At 45.1% G+C, this 20,527-nt stretch overlaps 1 protein-coding gene across 2 annotated transcripts in view; it reads right to left on the bottom strand.

The window, feature by feature from the left end:
* The window catches only part of SASS6 (SAS-6 centriolar assembly protein), a 131,261-nt gene that overhangs the window by 22,084 nt on the left and 88,650 nt on the right, over positions 1–20,527 (bottom strand). For both annotated transcript variants that reach the window (XM_077452833.1, XM_077452832.1), the window contains 4 exons: positions 16,866–17,060; positions 16,693–16,782; positions 12,933–13,112; positions 36–117 (listed from right to left, as the gene is read on the bottom strand). In XM_077452833.1, the coding sequence (XP_077308959.1) occupies positions 36–117; positions 12,933–13,112; positions 16,693–16,782; positions 16,866–17,060 (547 nt within the window). The remainder of the gene's footprint in view (positions 1–35; positions 118–12,932; positions 13,113–16,692; positions 16,783–16,865; positions 17,061–20,527) is intronic.

Genomic DNA, 20,527 nt, shown 5'->3' with positions numbered 1-20,527 from the left:
CCAAACATATACATATTAGATCATTTTTAACTCACCGTTCTCGTTTGTTTTAAGAAGTTCTTTGCTCTCTTCCAGCTTTTGCTCTGTTTCTTGAAGTCTTTCATGCAACTTTCCTACCTTAAGAAAAAAATATATATATATATATAAAAAAAACCTAGCTTGGTTTCACAAAATTATTGCCAACAACGTTAACTACTTTGAATTTCAGTTCCCCTATAAAGCAGTCTTATATACTTAAGGGGGAAAAAATTTTTTTTGATTTTGTACTTCCTTTTCACTGTGTTCATTGAAGGACACAGCTAACTTCATCATGGATGGGTTTAATTCTGCCACCTTTAGGAACAGAATGCTAGGTGCAAAATAAAAGCATCCCTAACGGCGGCCCTCTAGTGGTGGCCAGACCCCCCCCATCTGCAAGACAGGATTCAGTTGGTAGCCAGATGACCAAGCAGCTGCCTTGCAAATCTGCGAAGCAGAACGAAAAACTGTCCAGAATGCACAAGCACCCGGGCAGAGTGCATAGTAGCTGGGAAAGGAGCTTCTCGGCTGGATAGGGTATAGGTCTAGATCACAGAGCAACAAATTAAGCTAGAAATAGTGGAAGAGGAAGCAGCCTGTCCTGCCTAGGACCAACCAGAAAGATGGAGAGTCAGACAGCCGACCAAAGGCTGCAGCTGAAAGGTAAAACCTAATGGCCCTGACCACCATCCAGGGAAGAGCTTCCTCTAGCAGATGAGAGGGAAACAGGCACAGGAAACGTAAAATTATATAAAAGAGGGAGACCAATAGGCTCCGACGCTCTACAAGCAGAAGCAACAGCCACCAGAAGCCACTGTGTGCTAGGTCAAAAATGGAAGCTCTCTGATATTAACAATTAAAAAAAAAAAAAAAAAAAAAAAAAGGATTTTTTGTATTCACCGTAAAATCCCTTTCTCTGTAATTCACCGACCGGCACAGCTCCTCTAACAAATGGGTTGTTAGCCCTATCACTAGGATAATACTAAGCATAGTTGTAATACAACACTCAGAACTCTTAGTTCCGCCCAGGGGGGTGGTCCCTCAGGCTACAAACCCCCACCCTGCAAAGCAGCATTAGTACGCCAACGAGCAGTATAACGCAAAGATAAAAAGGAGGGGCGGGTGCTGTGTCGGTCGGTGAATTACAGAGAAATGGATTTTACGGTGAGTACAAAAAATTCTCCTATTTTCTCTTATATTCACCGACCGACACAGCTCCTCTCTGTAACAATTGAAACATCTCCAAGCAGTGCCAAAACGAGGGGTGGGAAAAACGGCATAAAAACTTCATCCACCATGGCAAGTGGGAACCAGTGAAACTAAACCCACAAAAAAAACAGCAGTGCGTGGAAAACCAAACACAAAAAAACAGGGTATCCTCAACAGGAGTGATTCCCAAGTAATGCAGCCGTGCATTAACATAACAGTACTGCTTTTTTATCGAAAAAACAGGAAAAAATATCTATTGGATATTCAATTGCAACTACACGGCCGTCTGCAAAACTTTGCGGCCAAAGGAGGCATCAGCCGATGCACTGATGTCTACCTTTTAGAACTTGGTAAACGCGTGGACAGACTACTAGGTCGCCGCCTTATACACCTGAGCAACCGACGCTTGGTGCCGGAAGGTCCAAGATGTTCCGATTGCCCTTGTGGAGTGGGCCATGACCAGAAAGGGGGCCACCTGCCCCTTCAAGGCATAGGCTTGTACTACAATCTGTCTGTTCCACCTGGAAATGGTGGCCGACGAGACCGCCATGCCTTTCTTTGGACCAGCCACCAAAACAGTCACTGAGTCTGACTTTCGAAGGGGAGCCGTGGCAGACAAATACACCTTCAGAGCCCTAACCACGTCAAGAGCGTGAAGGGCCACCTCCTTAGGGTGCTTCGGCTTAGGACACAGAGATGGTAATACAATGTCCTCATTGATATGAAAAGCCAAAACCACTTTCGGTAGAAAGGACGGTTGCGGACGCGCCACCTTATCCCTGTGGATAACCAGAGATAGTGCGACTTGCAGGACAAGGCTGCCAGTTCCGAAACCCTCCTGGCCAATGTGATGGCCACTAGATAGACCACTTTCTGGGAAAGAGTCAATAGGTGAATCTCCCTGATATTTTCAAACGGCGGTTTTTGAAGTGCCAACACCAGGTTCAAATCCCATGGGGGTATCGGTGGACGCACCGGAGGGACTACGTTTCATAACCCCTGAACGAAGGTACTCACTAAGGAGTGTGATGCCAGGGGTTGTTGAAAAAAAGACAGCTAATGCTGAGAATTGCCCTTTGATGGTGCTTAATGCCAATCTCTGCTCAACTGCTTGCTGGAGAAACAGCAGGATCCTGGATATGGAAAAGGAGCGCGGATGCCATCCTTTCTCCTCACACATGGAGATTTAGGCCTTCCAGGTACGATGGTATATCTTCAGAGAAGAAGATTTCCATGCTCTCAACATAGTTGGAATCACCGAGTCCGACAGACTCCAGTTACTCAACACCTAGCTCTCAATAGCCATGCCGTTAAAGCCAGCGATGGTAAAGCAGGATGGAGAATTGGACCTTGAGACAGGAGGTTCTCTCGCAATGGCAGTCGCCAGGGAGCGTCTGCCACCAGACGTACCGGGTCTGCGTACCAAGGACCCTGAGGCCAATCTGGGGCAACCAGTATTACTGGGATCCCTTTGGCTTCCACTCTGCGAATCAGACGTGGCAAGTTTCAGTGGAGGAAAGGCGTAGATCAGCTGGTACTGATCCCACGAAGCCACCAGCACATCTGACGCGTCAGCCCACAGATCTCTTGTCACCTTCTGATTGAGACGGGAGGCCAGTAGATCCACATCTGGTGTGACCCACTTCAGGCACAGCAACCTGAATATCTCTGGATGCAATGCCCAATCTCCTGGGTCCAGCATCTGTCGACTCAGATAGTCTGCCTGCCAGTTCTCCAATTGAGAGTCCTCAGGGACACACACACCACTCAGTACCAAATGAAGCAGCCCCCCCCACCCCCCCAAGGGAGGTGAGGGACCCCCAGGGAATGCCCAGTTGCTCAGTCGGCTCGGAGCAGTGAGAGGTGTACTTACCAGTCCTGAAGAGCTGGGAGACATTCCACTGTAGACCTACTCCCGATCAGTACAGGGTAGGCTACTGGCCTCGGCATACTGTGACGCAGACATCAGTAGCCTGGTCATATGTACGCCCCGGAGCATAAAAGCTCATCGACCACCTCTGGAGCTGAGGTATGTCGTGGCCTGCCGAGACGTAGCTGCGACCTGCACACGCTCGATGGCCGAACTGGGGAGACTACAAGGATAAGGGTATCCAGCCTGTCACCCAGCCGGCTGTTAATAGTAGATCACAGGATAAAATTATCTTGTGCAAAAACCCAAGCTTCTGTGTAAAAAACACGGACCGATTGGCCTGCAGGGTTCCTAGGTCATTCTCCTTCACTAGGCAAAATAAAACTGATGTTGCTTTGCAGAGTGGGGGTTTGTAGCCTGAGGGACCGCCCCCCTGGGCAGAACTAAGAGTTCTGAGTGTTTTATTACAACTATGCCTAGTATTCTCCTAGTGATAGGGCTAACAACTCATTTGTTACAGAGAGGAGCTGTGTCGGTCGGTGAATATAAGAGAAAAAAAAAAAAAAAACTTTCGTAAGGCCGACAGAACAAGATTCACAGCCCATGGTGGCAGAAGGCCTAGAAAAGAAGGAGAAACTCTCCAAAAGACACCCTCCCTGAAACAGTAAAAGTTTTGATTTGTATGCAATCAGGCAGTGCCTTGCACTACACGGTTTTGGTAAATCTGAAGACAATGTGCACAAAATCTAATAGTGTGTATGGGGCTTTATACTGGTTCCATCAGAGACACCAAACAAGGAGTCACCATGAAGACCGTAATGTTCCCTAGGGATCCTCAAGCTTTTGAAAGTGCGGAAGGGAGGACTAGCTCAAGGCATTTTGCCTTACTTATTTCCTCTGTGTGTCTTGTAAAGCACAGAAGCGCAATTACAAAATATTAACACAATGGTATTACTGCTCAAGTAAATGCTTTCATACTTTTTTTAAATACTTGCTGACCGTGCCATGGACACGAGGGCACCTACATCCATATTTGGTGGAGTTGTCTGCCCCCTAAACTATGGGACACAATTTTTAACTTGTATAACTCCTATCTTACAAATTATAGAAACACCCCACAAATAGCATTACTGTCCATAATCCCAGGTAAAATGAAAATCGGTGAAACGTTCTGCCCCAAGACTTTTTCTGATCATCACAAGGCAAATCATACCCCAAAACTTGAAGTCACAAGTTATCTCTACGTTGGCAGTGTGGTTTGAGGTCCTGAGTGAGTTTACAGTATTATGAATGTAACGTACGATTGCACAAGACAATGATAAGTCAGAACAATTTAGTACAGTGTGGATGTCTTGTTGGGGTTTTTTTTGTGTGACCCCGATTTTAAGAAAATACTAAACTTCCAAGCTGGACCTCACATACACCCCTTCCCCTCTTTTTTTCCCCTTTTTGCTTTCTCTAGTTTTTCTCCGTTCTTTCCATCCTATTTTTCTTTGTATCAATTAAGTATGGCTTGAAAATTGTGGCAGTACTCCAAGGCAGTGATCTGTTTTTTTCTTTTTCTTTTATACAACTGTTACTATCCTTTGCCATGCCATTTATAAAAAGCACCTCCGACCTTATGATGATCTGGGTGTCGTTAGGCGATATGCAGAGAAGTGACAGAAGAACCCAATCCAACTATTGTATACTTCCACTAAGCCTTTCAGCCACCCTGCAGACCAGAGTCTTTGCGGCTGATCCTCCTACAGTGAGGACGATAGGAGGTTGTTGGCGATGCTGCTGGACTACCCAGATCTACGATACCTGGCCTTCCATCCAGCACCGTGGCTGATTGAAGACAAAACGATCCTTGATCTGTCCACAGGAACAGAATCCATCAACTGAAAACAGCAAAGCATTGAGACTAGTCAACTGGCCGCCAGAATGACATGAACATACTGGAGAATTTATCCACTTCACGATTGTCTACCCTGGGGGTCACTGCCTTTGAAAGCCATCAGAAGAATTGTGGGAACACCTGACTTCCAAGCCAGAGGTCACTAACACTGATGCCTTCATCTTTTGGTGTACTTCACCACAAGCTTTGTTGACTCATCAGGCGTACGTCCTTCCGGTAAGTCTTCATCCAATTGGTGGTGGATATTCTACTCGCAACTTTCTTTACACCTCTCTCCATCTTTGATGCCAGGAGGATGCTATGAGAATTCAGTTTGTGTGTTTGGATTTATCACACGTTTGGTTTCCTTATCTGTGTACTTCACGTTAATTTAATGTACACATTATTATTGTGGACTTATTCAATCATGTTTTTTTCACATATTTACGAAATTCACATGATCACTATATGGTCTCAGTTTATCCAGAGACTGTTTCTTTAGCACTGCACTTCCATTTTGTTATTTTTGTTTGCAATTGTCTGTTTGCTGTGCTGGCTGCTGTTCATTGCCTAAAAGGACAGCGTGGTATTTTTTCACGTTTAACAAAAAAGCATCGACTGCAACAAAATCCATCAACAGGAACAACAAAAGGGAGTTTAAAAAGAAAAAAAGCTTTGCACACTAACTCCTAGGATGCTAGGCAGAAACTGAATCCTGTATTGCAGATAGGGGGTTTGGCCACCACCAGAGGGCTTGCCCTTAGGCATGATTCTAGTTTTGAAAAAATACTCAGATCTAACAGATCCCAGGCCGCGCTGCAGAGGCTATAATGAGATACAGGCGTAGATGGAAGGACACGCAACCAGTGTCGCCACCCCTAAAAATCTCAGCCCCTAAGGGTGCGATCAGTATCAAAAAGGTTTTTATTTTTATAAGGGGTCCGGCGCCACTGTTAATTGGCTCCAGTGGAGTGTGTACATAAAATGAGAGTACACGCACGCCACTGGCCTACACAAACGCACAGTGATTGTCAGGTAGATATCAAATCCTATTCAAAGGAGTGTATATATAAGTTACAGAGGAGAAGGAAAAAGAGGGGGGTGTATACAAACCAACCCCCAAGCTAACCTCTACTATTATAAGGAGATTAACTCTACCACCAATAATTTGCACCCGTCCCTATAGCCAGCCAGTAGAGTACCACAAATGCTAACTATGTGTACACTCTCTGGACACATGCATGAGCATCAGAAGTTACTACTAAAGTACATAACTTACAGTGATATGCATAACGTGCAAAAGTGATAAAAATTATATATAATAGACCACTAAATTAGTAAGTATGTTGTGAAGTTAACCTGGTAGAATGAATTAAACTTCAATTACAATAAACATATAGAGCACTAAGTCCTCAAATTAATTAATAAGTGAATAATTATATAATAAAAAGTGAAAATATGAAAAATTGTAAAAATATGTGACAGGCAAACGATTATATATGGATAATAAAGATAATAATGTATAATAAGCAGTGCACAGAAAAAAATTCATATAAACCCCAAAAATAGCAATAACCTATACAGTGCAGTCCAAAAAAATGAATAAAAATTATTATTAATAATTAATTGAAGTAATTGAAGTTTAATTCATTCTACCAGGTTAACTTCACAACATACTTACTAATTTAGTGGTCTATTATCATATATAATTTTTACCACTTTTGCACGTTATGCATATCACTGTAAGTTATGTACTTTAGTAGTAACTTCTGATGCTCATGCATGTGTCCAGAGAGTGTACACATAGCTAGCATTTGTGGTACTCTACTGGCTGGCTATAGGGACGGGTGCAAATTATTGGTGGTAGAGTTAATCTCCTTATAATAGTAGAGGTTAGCTTGAGGGTTGGTTTGTATACACCCCCCTCTTTTTCCTTCTCCTCTGTAACTTATATATACACTCCTTTGAATAGGATTTGATATCTACCTGACAATCACTGTGGGTTTGTGTAGGCCAGTGGCGTGCGTGTACTCATTTTATGTACACACTCCACTGGAGCCAATTAACAGTGGCGCCGGACCCCTTATAAAAATAAAAACCTTTATGATTCTAGTTTTAAATTGCACTTTGTATCCTGCTCCTGAAGGTGGTGGCATCAAACCCATCCATCGTGAAGTATCCAAGGAACGATACACCCCACATGTTTCAGTTACTTATTACTGTTGCTCAAAATGCAAGTTACAAAACCTGTGACTACCCTTTCACTGCTGATAGGGGACACCATCTCCTGCTTCGCCCTCCCTTTCCCACAGGACACTTGCAAGCTGAGCTGAACCAGATTTGACAATCTCGAGCAGGAGTCAGCAACCAGTAGATCGCAGACGGGTGACTAAGAGTTCGGTCTGGACTTGCTGACCTGCTATTCCACAGCATCAAAGAGTGCAATGCAGATGGACTACTTGTAAAGTTGGAGTTGCAGTAGGGAGCAAGAGCCACATAAGCTGATGCTTCCTCTGTAGTGCTGGCTCTGGTCCCATGTGAAGTGATACCAAATGCACCCCACCTCTTATCCCGGTTAGCTGTCTCCAGAGTGGTGCCAGCAGCAGGAAATAAGATCTTCAGGTCAGTGTGAAGCAATATACTGGGTACAATAGTATAGGGCTGCTTTCACACTGATGTGCTGCAAATTATGCACACTGTGGATGCAGTGCACGTGCAGCTTTCCTGCGTGTTTGCTGAGCTTAGCCATAGACTTCTAATATATCCTCTGGGTTTGGTGCACTTTTTGAATGTAGGGGTTATGGTGTGCTTTCAGAAAGTTCACCACACCAGCAGGATATAATAGAAGTCTATGGCAAAGCACAGCTAACCCAGGAAAGTCAGATACACTTCACTGCACTGTGGTACAGGTAAACCGTGGCACAATAGTGTGATAGCAGCCTTATAGGGGGTCAGAACAATAAAGGTTCATTTACAGTTTGGGGGGGAGGGGGTAAAACCCCAGAGTTGAGACGTTTCATCAGGCACGCTAGTTGCAGTGATCAGGGGTGTACACATGTCACAACCACAGCAGGAGTTATACGCCCGATCATGAATGGTGGTTGTAGCACCTGCCAAGCATACAAGTGAATGAGGCTACTCTGCAAGTGCCCTACAACCTGTTGCAGTAACGCAAACAAAGGGTTAAAGCAGGCAGAGTTGTGTTGCTTTTTCACCACCTGCTTTAACCCCTTGGACCCTGCAGAAGTATGCAGTTGCAGGGTACTTGTAGAGTGGCTCCCTTTACTTCAATGGGTTGCGATTGGCAGGCAGTAGTGCCCACCAAAAACAGGGTGTTTAATTCCTGCTGCGGCATGTGTATTATTACTATTATAGTACAGGACTTGTATAGTGTCAACAGTTTGCACAGCACTTTACACTGTGGGGGGGGGGGGGGGGGGACCAGCATAATTACAATACAGTTCAATACAGAAGAGACAGGAGGGCCTTGCTTGTGGAGCTTACATTCTAAAAAGGGAGAGGGGAGGGGATACGAAAGGTAGTAGCTGCGGGTGATTGTCTCACGGGTACAGTTCTTAGGTGGGTGTGGGATAGGCCTCCCTGAGAAAATTGGTCTTTGGGATCTCCTAAAGGTGGATAGGGTAGGGGCTGACTGGACAGACCGGGGCAGGGAGTTCCAGAGAATGGGAGAGGCTCTAGAGAAGTTCTGGAGTCGAGCCTGGGGAGGAGGTGACAAGGGAGCTAGAGAGCAGAAGGTCTTGGGGCGGAGAAGATTTGAAAGATATCTGCAGATGAGTTTGGCTATGTAGCTGGGGGCGATGTTGTGGATGATCTTGTATGTTATGGTTAGCATTTTGAATTTTATACGGTGGGGTAGTGAAAGCCAGTGAAAGGATTGGCAGAGAGGAGCAGCAGTCACATATCGGTTAGTAAGGTGTAGGAGTGTAGCCGCAGCATTCATAATAGACTAAAGGGGATAGCTTGTGTAAGGGTAAGTCATTGAGGAGAGAGTTGCAGTAGTTGAGGCAGGAAATAACCAAGGAGTGAATAAGTTGTTTTGTGGTGTCAGTAAGGAAGGGGCGAATTCTGGAGATGTTGCGGAGGTTAAGGCTGCAAGATTTAGCCAGTGATTGGATGTGGGAGCTGAAGGAGAAATCAGAGTCTAGGATTACTCAGCCCCCTGGCATGTGTGGAGGGACCAATGGTTGTGACATTGATCTTAATGGTAAAGTCATGTGGAGGGGATTGGGGAGAAGGAAATATTACAAGCTCAGTTTTAGAAAGATTGAGTTTAAGAAAGTGGTGTGACATCCATACTGATTGAGGGGGCGAGTTGAGGAGTGGAGAGATAGATCTGGGTGTCATCGGCATAGAAGTGGCATTGGAAGCCATGGGAGGTTATCAACTGGCCCAGGGAAGAGGTATAGAGAGAGACAGAGAGAGAGAATTGGAGGGGCCAAGGACAGAGCCTTGGGGTACCCCAACAGAAAGAGGAGTGGAGGAGATGGTTTTGCATGCGACACTGAAAGTGTGCTGAGATAGGTATGAGAAGCAGGATAGAGCAGAATCATGGAGGCCAAGGGATTGGTGTTTGTTAAAGAGGTTGTAAAGGTTTTTTATTTTCTAAATGGGTTCCTTTAAGCTAGTGCATTGTTGGTTCACTTACCTTTTCCTTCGATTTCCCTTCTAAATGTTTTTTTTCTTTGTTTACTTTGTCTGAATGTCTCACTTCCTGTTCCTCCTCAGTAAGCTGTTCTGGTTGACTGAATACCGCTCGGATGATGGTATGAAGTTTACCGAGAGGAAAAACAGGAAGCGAGACATTCAGACAAAAGAAAAAAAAAAAAAAACATTTAGAAGGGAAATCGAAGGAAAAGATAAGTGAACCAACAATGCACTAGCATAAAGGAACCCATTTAGAAAATAAAAAACAAAGCTTTACAACCCTTTAAAAGGAGCAGCAGGTGGTCAGCTGCATCGAAGGCAGCACAGAGATCCAAAAGTATGCGTTTGGAGTACTGAGGGTTTGTTTTAGGCGTTAATAGGCCGTTAGTGAGTTTTAGCAGGCTCGTTTCAGTGGAATGTTGTAGAGCGGAATCCGGACTGTAGGGGGATCGAGAAAATTGTCAGTGAGGTAGAAACTCGAGGAGCTTGGAGGCAAATGGGAGCAGGGAGGTGGGTCTTACTTTATTCAAACAGGTGGGGTCCAGTGAGTTTTTTTTATTATTTTTTTTTTTTTTTTTAAGTATTTGGGTAACCAGTGCATGTTTGAGTGGGGAGGGAAAGGTGCCAGAGGAGAGGGAGAGGTTGAAGATGTGGCTTAGAGAATTCAGGATAGAGCGGGAAGGTTGTCGAATTGTGAGGGGATATGGTCCAGGGGACAGGTGGTGGGTGGGACACAGAAAGGAGTTTGGCAACTTCCTCGGTGGTAACAGGGCTGAAGGAAGAATGTACTGAGTGCGGTGTTGGACCTGATGTGTTGAATTGGGGGGGGGGGGGGGTTGGAATTGTGTCGATTTTTCTTTTGAAATGGTTGGCAATCCCCTGTGCGGTAAGCAAGTTGGTGAGTGGAATTAAAAAGGTAGAAAAAAGTTAAACAAGGTTTGGATGAGTGGGTTTTTCTGAGTGTTGTAGTAGGTTTGTTTAGCAGTGTGGAGGCAGGAGTCATTTTTGATAAGGGCAGATTTGTTGAGGGTAAAGTCTTGCACGGATTTACGTCACGCTCGCTCAAGAGCATGGCTGCATCTCGAGACTTCATGTTCATCTGTTTGCCAGGGTTGTAGCCCACTAGGCCTGGTTCTGCATGTAAAAAGAGGAGCGAGTGCGTCCAGGGAGGAAGACAGTGTGTTGTTGTAGATGGAAGTGGTCAGATCTTGGCAGGACAGGGGTTCGATTTTATCGTAAAAGCCATCAGTAGCAGAATGAAGAAGGGAGGAGTTGAGGTGGCGAAGGTTCATGCTGGTAGCGGTTTGCAGGTTGGCAGCATGGGAGGAAGGAGATAGGGAGAGTGTGAAACAGATAAGGTTGTGATCAGAGAGGAAAGGGGGTGTTAAAGAGGAGTGCAGAGATGGGAGAATACAAGGTCAAGAGTGTTGACATTGGAGTGAGTGGTGGTTTGTGTCCATTGCATTAGGTTAAGAGGAGGTTAATATGAGTAGTTGTTGCTATGTGAACATTGCTTGGAATATTTAAGTCACCAAGGACGATGGCAGGTACTTCAGAGGAGAGAAAGTAGGGTAGCCATGGGGAGAAGTCGTCCAGAAAGCGTGACACTGGATCAGGCAAACTGGAGAGAAAAGACAAATGCAGTGTACTTCAAAAGAGCAGAGGGAAAGAGAGGGAGGTGTAGGAAGAACCTGTAAGGTGCATTGTGGGGAGGGGAGAAGTCTGACACTGCCTGCTTCTCATCCACTGGGTCTGGGGGAGTCCAGAGGAGGCCACTGTGGGAGAAGGCAACTGGAGAGGTAGTGTCTGATTCCTGAATCCAGGTTTCGGTAATAGCAAATAGATTAAGGGAGTTGGAGAGGAAAAAGGTAATTGAAAGAGGCAAGTTTGTTGAAGACTGAGTGGGCATTCCAGAGGGCACATGGGGGGGGGGGGGGGGGGGGGGGGAGACTCATGGAATCAGGGGAATTGAGATGAGTGGAAGTTACGGCTACTGTCAGAGGAGGTAGACTGACAATCTTGGGGGTGAGAATTGGCTGGAGGAGGCCCAGGGTTTGGTGCGATGTTCCCAGACATTAGTAGTAGAAGGGTCAGGGTAGTAAGGTGGGAGTGGGATTTATATGGAGGGCAGATGATGTAGCGGAGTGGAAGTGTAGGAAGTGATAAGCGCAGTAATATTGAGTGGGCAGAAGTGATAGAGATATGTACAGGCTGTGGGCTGGAGAGGAGGGGGTAAAGAAATGAGAGTTTGAGGAGAGAGGAAGTTATGGCAAAGATGATTAGTATAAGCATGTTGGAGGGTGGAGAAAGGGGGAAAGAAAGAAGGCTGAGGAAAGGGAGAAGATGAAAGGGAACTTCCCGACAACTTGGTGTGGACCACTAGTGCCTGTACTTGCTTTTTGTAGAAGTGCCTTAGTCACAGTGCTGTGTACAAGTGCCAACCACTTATCGCCGAAGTGGCACTTTGCACAAGGAGCAGCCAGCCCTCCCAAAAGTTGAACTAAATTTATACTGGAATGGTGTAGGGGAAGGTTGACAATTATCCAATTAGGAGCTGATAAAAACACACTCATGGGGAGGGTGGGGGTTTACAACTGGCTTGGACAGAGTGCAAAGCAAGAGGAGGAAACAGGATGAGGTTAAAAGTTTGATCTAGTCCAAGGCAGCATAATAGAAAGTGTCACTTTCAAAAAATAAACAAACAAGTATAGACAGCAGTTTCAAATTCTTAGCAAGGCAGGAGTTTTAGTTCAGTCAGGCAGTGCAGCCCAGTGTTTAAGAGAAGAGTGGAGTCTAAGCCGTGTACACCTTTGGCTACTGCCTCAGCGACTAAAGAGGGTAGTGATTGGGGGCAGTAAAACTACCATTCACTCGCAGGGTTTTACCCCCCCCCCACCCCAAATTTAAGTGTGAACAAGCATTAAGGGTGCTGCTGCGAAATGCAACTAAGGGTTCATTCACAAGTGCAGCAGGCACAGCTGCTCCCATGAAAAGCGATCTGAGAGTATTTGACAAGTGGTGAGGAAGTGATATGTTGCCTCCTCACCACCTGATTTAAATCCACAATTGCAATGCATGCAATTGCGAGATGGTAGTAAGGCAACTGGAGTTTTAAATCAGGTGTGAGGAGGGGACACTGTGCCTGGTGATCTTTGGCTTCTCTCATGTTGTTCAGGCAGATCTCCACCTCTTAAAGGTTACCTATCCCTGGTCTACAGTGTTTCAACATCTCAAATATAAAACACATCTTACCAGTTTGACTTTAATTATATCTATCACCCTTTAACTTACCTCCTCTTCTTTCACATGAAGACTATGCTGGACATCAGTCATTTTCTTCTCCCTTTCCTGAATCAGCTTCTCCTTTTCAGACAAAAGTTTTTCCTGCTGCACAGTCACAGAATTTTTTAGCTTTAGTTTGCCCATTAAAGTCTTCAGGTCTCCTTGAAGCTTCTTAATAATAGTATTGGCCTTTGGTAAACAAATTAGTAAGTAAAAGTAAAAAAGAAAACATGATTATTTGAACCCCACACCTTAATTCAGCTACATTCTAGAGCACATGACAAATTGCAATAAAATGACTTGCATTCTTATATACGTGGGAACCTGAACTCAAGCATTTAGAAAAGATCTTGCTGTGGGTAGATGCTAAAATGTCCTAAATTATCACACTAACAGAAAAGGTTAAAGGCAGCTTTAAAGTGATTGGAAAGCTTGATTTTTTTATTAATATAACAAACATGTTATACTTATTTGCTCTGTACTATGGTTTTGCACAGAGCAGCCCAGATCCTCTTCTGGGTTCCCCCACCGGACACTCCTGGCTCCTCCTCTTCCAATGGCTCCTGCTGCTATCAAGCTGCCCAGTGAGGAAGGAGAGAGCAGAGAGCCACTGTCGCTCACTCTGGAAGAAGCAGGATGAAATGGAGTGTCTTCAGGGGACAACACCATATGGGTAAGTGTTGCAGCAAAAATGCCATTTTGTTTAATTTTAAAACCGCTGGGCTATTTTTATATTTGAAGTTGGGGGCTTTAAGGCAAAGCAATCAGAGGATCAGCATGCACATTAATGTAAACAGTTTTGCTGAAATTCATCACCTATAAATTTAAACACACACACATATATATATATATATATATATATATATATATATATATACACACACACACACACAGTATCTCACAAAAGTGAGTACACCCATAACATTTTTGTAAATATTTTATTATATCTTTTCCTGTGACAACGCTGAAGAAATTACACTTTGCTACAATGTAAAGTAGTGAGTGTACAGCTTGTATAACAGCCCCCTCAAAATAACACAGCTCTTAATGTCTGAACCGCTGGCAACAAAAGTATACCCCTAACTGAAAATGTCCAAAATGGGCCCAATTATCCATTTTCCCTCCCCGGTGTTATGCGACTTGTTAGTGTTACAAGGTCTCAGGTGTGAAGATGCGTTCAATTTGGTGTCATCGCTCTCACTCGCTCATACTGGTCACTGGAAGTTCAACATGGCACCTCATGGCAAAGAACTGAGGATCTGAAAAGAATTGTTGCTCTACATAAAGATGGCCTAGGCTATAAGAAGATTGCCAAGACCCTGAAACTGAGCTTCAGCACGGTGGCCAAGACCATACAGCGGTTTGACAGGACAGGTTCCACTCAGGACAGGCCTCGCCATGGTCAACCAAAGAAGTTGAGTGCACATGCTCAGCGTCATATTCAGAGGTTGTCTTTGGGAAATAGATGTATGAGTGCTGCCAGCATTGCTAGAGGTTGAAGGGGTTACGGGGGTCAGCCTGTCAGTGCTCAGACTATACACCGCATCAAATTGGTCTGCATAGCTGTTACCCCAGAAGGAAGCCTCTAAAGATGATGCACAAGAAAACCCGCAAACAGTTTGCTGAAGACAAGCAGACTAAGGACATGGATTACTGGAACTATGTCCTGTGGTCTGATGAGACCAAAATAAACTTATTTGGTTCAGATGATGTCAAGCGTGTGGCGTCAACCAGGTGAGGAGTACAAAAAAGTGCATCTTGCCTACAGTCAAGCACGGTGGTGGGAGTGTCATGGTCTGGGGATGCATGAGTGCTGGGTCTTTAAAGAGGAAGTAAACCCTGATGGGTTTAGTTCCCCCGTTTCCCTGCAAATGTAAAGCATAATGGGCTACCATTATGTGTCACTTACCTGACACAGGAGCCAGTGATGTCACCGCTGTCCCCTCTTCCACGAAGTGCCCATCTTCTTTCTGGGTATTGCGTCTCAGATGCTGCGATTGGCCGGAGCGGCGATGACCTCACTCCCACACATGTGCACGGGAGCCGTCACTAATAGCATATGGCCGTTAGTGTGCCCGCACGCCTCTGTCTACGTCGCATGCACCGTAGACAGCAGTGCCAGTCATTTTTCAAATATCTCCTAAACCATGTAGGTTTAGCAGATATTTCTTGGACCTACAGGTAAGCCTTAAAGCGGTATTGTACCCAAATATTTCAGTCAATCTGAGCCCATTCATTTACTTTCATTGATGCTCAAATGCCCCTTTAAAAAATTAATCTCGCCGTAATTAACTATTTATTTATTTGGTGTACTTCCGGTCTCTCCTCCCGTGGGAGTAGGCGTGTTTTTCGCCTTTCCCCTGCTCCGCGAAGTACCCTGGGAGCTTCTTCTGAGTCTTCCCAAGATTCTGTGCGGATCATTGTCCGGCCGAAATCTCGTGAGAGCTCGTTTGTATATGTTTGGTTGCCATCACAACGTGGCGGGAACTTCCGACGACGCCAGCCATTGTGATGGCAACCCGGAATTTTACAGCACTGCTCCCTGTTATACAATGAGCATGCGCAGGATCGAGCAGGGAATCCTGGGAGCACAGCATTCACTCCTGGAAATAAATGATTGTGGGCTTCAAATGCCCACAAGCAAAATGAAAACCGCCAGGATACATTTATATAACATCATATTGCTGACGAAATCGGAAAGCAGGGGAAAGATTTAACACAGCAAGTGAGTACTCTCTGTGCATTACTAAAGTAGTTCAATGACCCAGGAAAAAAAAAAAAACGGATCGGTCAATGGAATCCTGCTTTAATCTAGGCTTACCTGTAGGTCAAATAGGTCTGTAAGGGTTTACAACCACTTTAAAGTGGTTGTGAACCCATGGGGAGAAGAAAAAAAAAACCTGAACGATAAAGGCATAACGAGCTAGTATGCATAGCATACTAGTTTATTATGATATACTTACCTTAGATTGAAGTCCCGCAGCGGTCCTGGCACACCGCTTTGGCCGGCGATATGTCTCCTGGAGTTACTTCCGGGTATCGCGGGCTTCGGCGCTGTAATTGGCCGGAGCCGCGATAAGGTTACTCCTGCGCATGCACGCGAGAGCCGCTGGTAATGGTACGTCACCTGAACCAACGTCAGTGTACATGCACACAATGACGTTGGCACATGCGGATACAGGGGATATTTCTTAAACCGTGCAGGTTTAAGAGATGTCCATGGTAACTACAGGTAAGCCTTACCTGTAGCAAAAAGGGTTTGTAAAGGGTTTACAACCACTTTAATATTCACCGTTCTTTTGCTAGTATTGAAAAACAAAAAGCAGTTAAAGTGGATGTAAACCCGATTTGTGAAATTTGAGCTGGGCACATATCGGCTATAAATAGATTAGCAGAAAAATGCTTTACTCACAGGACAGCTTGGAAAGTCTCTGCCTATATGGAGGGGAGTATGTGCCTATCTGGAGGGGAGTATGTGCCTATCCTTCAATCAGCTGTCTCCCAGTGTAATCCAAGATGTCTCTCAGTGCAGAATGAGGAAGTGAAAATTTCAACAAGATGTTCACTTTCTAAAAACAGTATTTAAAGCTGAAGACAGCCGATATACATGTAAAACGTGTAGGGAGATTTGTTTCATCTCTTTGTATCTGAGGCTGTTGACTTCACTGGGTATGAGGGTTTACATCCACTTTAATATAATAAATGTGGGAACAAACATGAATCTCATACACAGAAAACATGAACAAGCATGCCACAAATTGGCTCTTACCTTGAGGAGCTCTGCAGATAATGATTGTATTGTTGCTTCCAACTTTCCTATCTGTGCCTGCTTCTTCTCAGTGCTAACCTCTAATCCAGTCTGTAAAAAAAACACACTAATCATGAACCCTGTTTATAAGCAGTGTAATTTATACACATTTTGTAGCGTTTAGGTACACAAACCTTCTGCTGCTGGGTGGCCAAGAGAATCTCATTACTTCTCTGCACTATCTGATCCTTGTCTTTCAGCTCTTGCTCCAGAACAGCAAGGCGAGTCTGAAGACGATTTATCTCTTTTTCTTTATCATGACACTCCCCATCCAGTGCAGTATTCTCTCTGCCTAAGGAAGACACCTTTTGTTGTGTTCTTTGTAATTCCTGAAAAGCAAAAACGGATATAGCAGAAAATCTAGTTATTTAAAGTAATATTCAACTTTTTCTTCCCCCCATTTAAAATAACAAACATGTCATACTCACCTGCCCAATCCTCCTCTTCTGGGGTCCTGCACCGGCGCTCCAGGCTCCTCCTCTTCAGCAAGTGCCCCATGGATTGTTGCTTTCCATGGGAGCACCTGTGCAGGTTCGCTTTCAAGCCACCTTGTCTGTTAATTGAGACAGAGCAAGTGGCTTGGCCCTGCCCTTCCCCCTTCTGTTGCTGTCAATGAAATGCAATGAAGGCAATGGCTCCTGCTGCTATCAAACTGACTAGTGAGGAGGGAGACAGTGTAAAAGCCACTGCTTTCGAGCACATCACTGGATTGGGATCGGGCTAAGGTAAGAAAAGGGGAGGTGCATAGAAAGCATTAAGGTAAAAAAAAAACCTTAAGGCCCCTTTCACACTAACGTCCCGTTCAGGCCCGCCTGTCAGTTTTTCAGGCGGACCTGAACGGGTGCTCCATAGAGCTCTATGGAGCGTCGGATGTCAGCGGTGACATGTCCGCTGACATCCGACCCGCTCCGATCCGAAAAAGTGTGACGGAGGAAAAAGCTATTTTTCCATCCGTCTGCGGATCGGATCGGATGACGACGGGCACTGCGGTCCGTCGTCATCCGATCTCCCATAGGGGAGAGCGGCGCTGTGACAGGTCCGTCCCTGCACAGTGTGCGGAGACAGACCTGTCATCTCCCTGCTCAGCGGGGATCGGCGGAGTGATCCCCGCTGAGCAAACGGACATCCACGGGGCGGATCAGAACTGATCCGCCCCGTGTGAAAGGACCCTAAGGCTTTAGAACCACTAAGGTTTAAAGCAGACAGGTTGCCTACATGCATATCACAAAATCATGCATCAATGCATGTATAGTTTATGTCATATGCATTGCAACTTTTTCCATAAATACACTTTAGCTCAACATCAAGTTTCCACATTGTAGGCCATGACTAATTATGCAAAAAGGACCTGAAAGTATTAAACAAATGAGCGAGTTGAGAAAAAAAATAAAAATAAAATTTTTAATACAGCTTATCTGTAAAATCCTTTTCTTGGAGTACATCACAGGACACAGAGCAGCCATACTAATTACTATGTGGGTTACACGCCACCTATAGGTGAATGGACACTGGTACACCCAAAAGACAGGAAGTCCCCCTCTATATAACCCCTCCCATACAGGAAGTACCTCAGTTTTGTAGCAAAGCAATGTATATCCCAACAAGAGGGGAGGGACCTCTGTGTCCCGTGATGTACTCCAAAAAAAGCATTTTACAGGTAAGCTGTATTAAAAATCCTATTTTCTTTATCATACATCACAGGACACAGAGCAACCATGGTAATTACTATGTGGGATGTCCCAAAGCAATGCCCCTGAGGGGAGGGAGACACATCAAAGCAGGCCGCCATCAGACGTGAGGACCTATACACTGCTGTCTGCAGTACACTGTGCCTAAAAGCAGCATCTTCCAAATTTCAATCCATCCAAATTTAGTAAATGTATGTACTGACGACCAAGTTTCAGCCTTGCAAATCTGAGCCATAGAGGCCTGGTGACGCAATGCCCATGAAGTACTCACTCCTCTAGTAGAGTGCACTCTAATTTGAAAAGGTGGAACCCTTCTTTTCAATCCATAAGCCTGAATTATAACCTGACAAATCCACTGTGAAATAGTCGACTGACACCGCCTGCCCTTTTCTGGGCCCTCTGGCAGCACAAAGCATCAGTCTTCTGCATCTGAGCAGTCACCTTCAGATATATCCAGACAGCTCTCAACAACATTGAGGGAATGCAACAATTTTTCTTCCACAGAGCGAGGTTCTGGGAAAAAGGCAGGCAAGGAGAAATCTTGGTTCAAGTGAAAACTAGACACTACCTTAGACAGAAAGGTTGGGTGAGGACGCAACACCACCTTGTCTTTATGAATAATTACGTATGGCTCTTTACAGGCAAAAGCTGACAATTCTCTTTGCCGAGGTTATTGTAACCAAAAAAAAAAAAAAAAAAACACACAACTTCCTTGTCAAAAGGATCAAGGGAATATGGCGCATAGGCTCAAAGGGTTGTCCTTTGCAAGACCGATAACCCTTGTATAAAGGCCTGGATCAACGAATGCGAAGCAAGCGGTCTTTGAAAAAACACTGACAAGGCTGAGATCTGACCCTTGATGGTACTCAAGGCTAGCTTTATTTCCACCCCCAACTGTAGGAAGGCAAGAATTCTTCCTATGACTTACATTCGAGGATGCTAGCTTTTGGCTTCACACCAGGAGATATAGGACCTCCAGATCCTATAATAAATGGACCTAGAAGCTGGCTTCCTTGCATTAAATCAGGGCAGTCACCACTGAGCCTGAAAGCCGCCGATCCTTAAAAATTTCAGCTTCAATAGCCAAACCGTTAAAGCAATTGTAGGACAGGATGGGATACCAGTCCTTACGAAAGCAAGTCTGGACAGGATAGAAGACTCCACGGTTCCCCTACTGCCATCCTTATGATCTCTGCATACCAGGATCTTCTGGTCCACACCGGCTTCCCTTCCTCCTTGATCCTGCGTAGAAGCCACGGTAGCAAATGAAATGGGGGGGGATGCATAAATGTGTGAAAACTGATCGCAAGGGGTCACTAGCGCATCTGTCCCGAGTGCGAGCGGATCCCTTGTCCTTGACGCAAAGCTGTAGAACTTCTTGTTGAACCTGGACGCCAACAGATCTATGTCCGGGGGTATTCCCACTTCTGGCATATGGCTGAAAAAAAAAACAAAAAAAAAAAAAAAAACCTCGGGATGCAGGGACCATTCCCCCGGGACAATTGTTGGCGGCTCAAGAAGTCCGCCTGCCAATTCTCCACTCCCGGAATGAAGACTGCTGACAGAAAAGGCACATGCTTCTCTGCCCATGTCAGAATATGGTCCACCTCCTCCTGGGCCACCTGACTCCTGGTACCCCCTTGATTGTATCCTGACAGGACAACCCTGCAACCAGAAAGTCCAGGATATTAGAGCCAAACGCTCTGTCTGAATCTCTAGAATGTTGATCGCAAAGGCTTTTTCCGTCTCTGACCACTTCTCCTGGACAGTGGCCTCCTCCAGAACCGCCCCCCAGCCCAATAGGCTGGCATATGTTGTTCCTACCTTCCAGGCTACTGGCATGAAAGATTTCCCCTCCTGCAAATTTAGATTCTGGTGCACCTTTTGGGACAGATAGATTGAGTGGTTCAAGGCTTGGATCCTCTTGTTCCAAGCACAAGGAATACTGTGTTTTTCAACAGTCTCAAATGAATTGGGCATAGGGAATAGCTTCAAAACAAAGCCACCATTTTCCCTAGCAATCTCATGAAAAGGCAAATGGAGGGACACTTCTTTCCCTTGACCACACGGGCCAGATCTCTTATAGCCCTGACCTTTATCTGAGGTAA

The sequence above is a fragment of the Lithobates pipiens genome, unplaced genomic scaffold (genome assembly GCF_037356315.1).
Source record: "Lithobates pipiens isolate NorthernLeopardFrog02 unplaced genomic scaffold, aLitPip1_a1.2 Scaffold_23, whole genome shotgun sequence".
NCBI lineage: Eukaryota > Metazoa > Chordata > Amphibia > Anura > Ranidae > Lithobates > Lithobates pipiens.
Note: the sequence above shows the minus strand (reverse complement) of the source record. Positions and strands in the feature narration are given on the sequence as shown.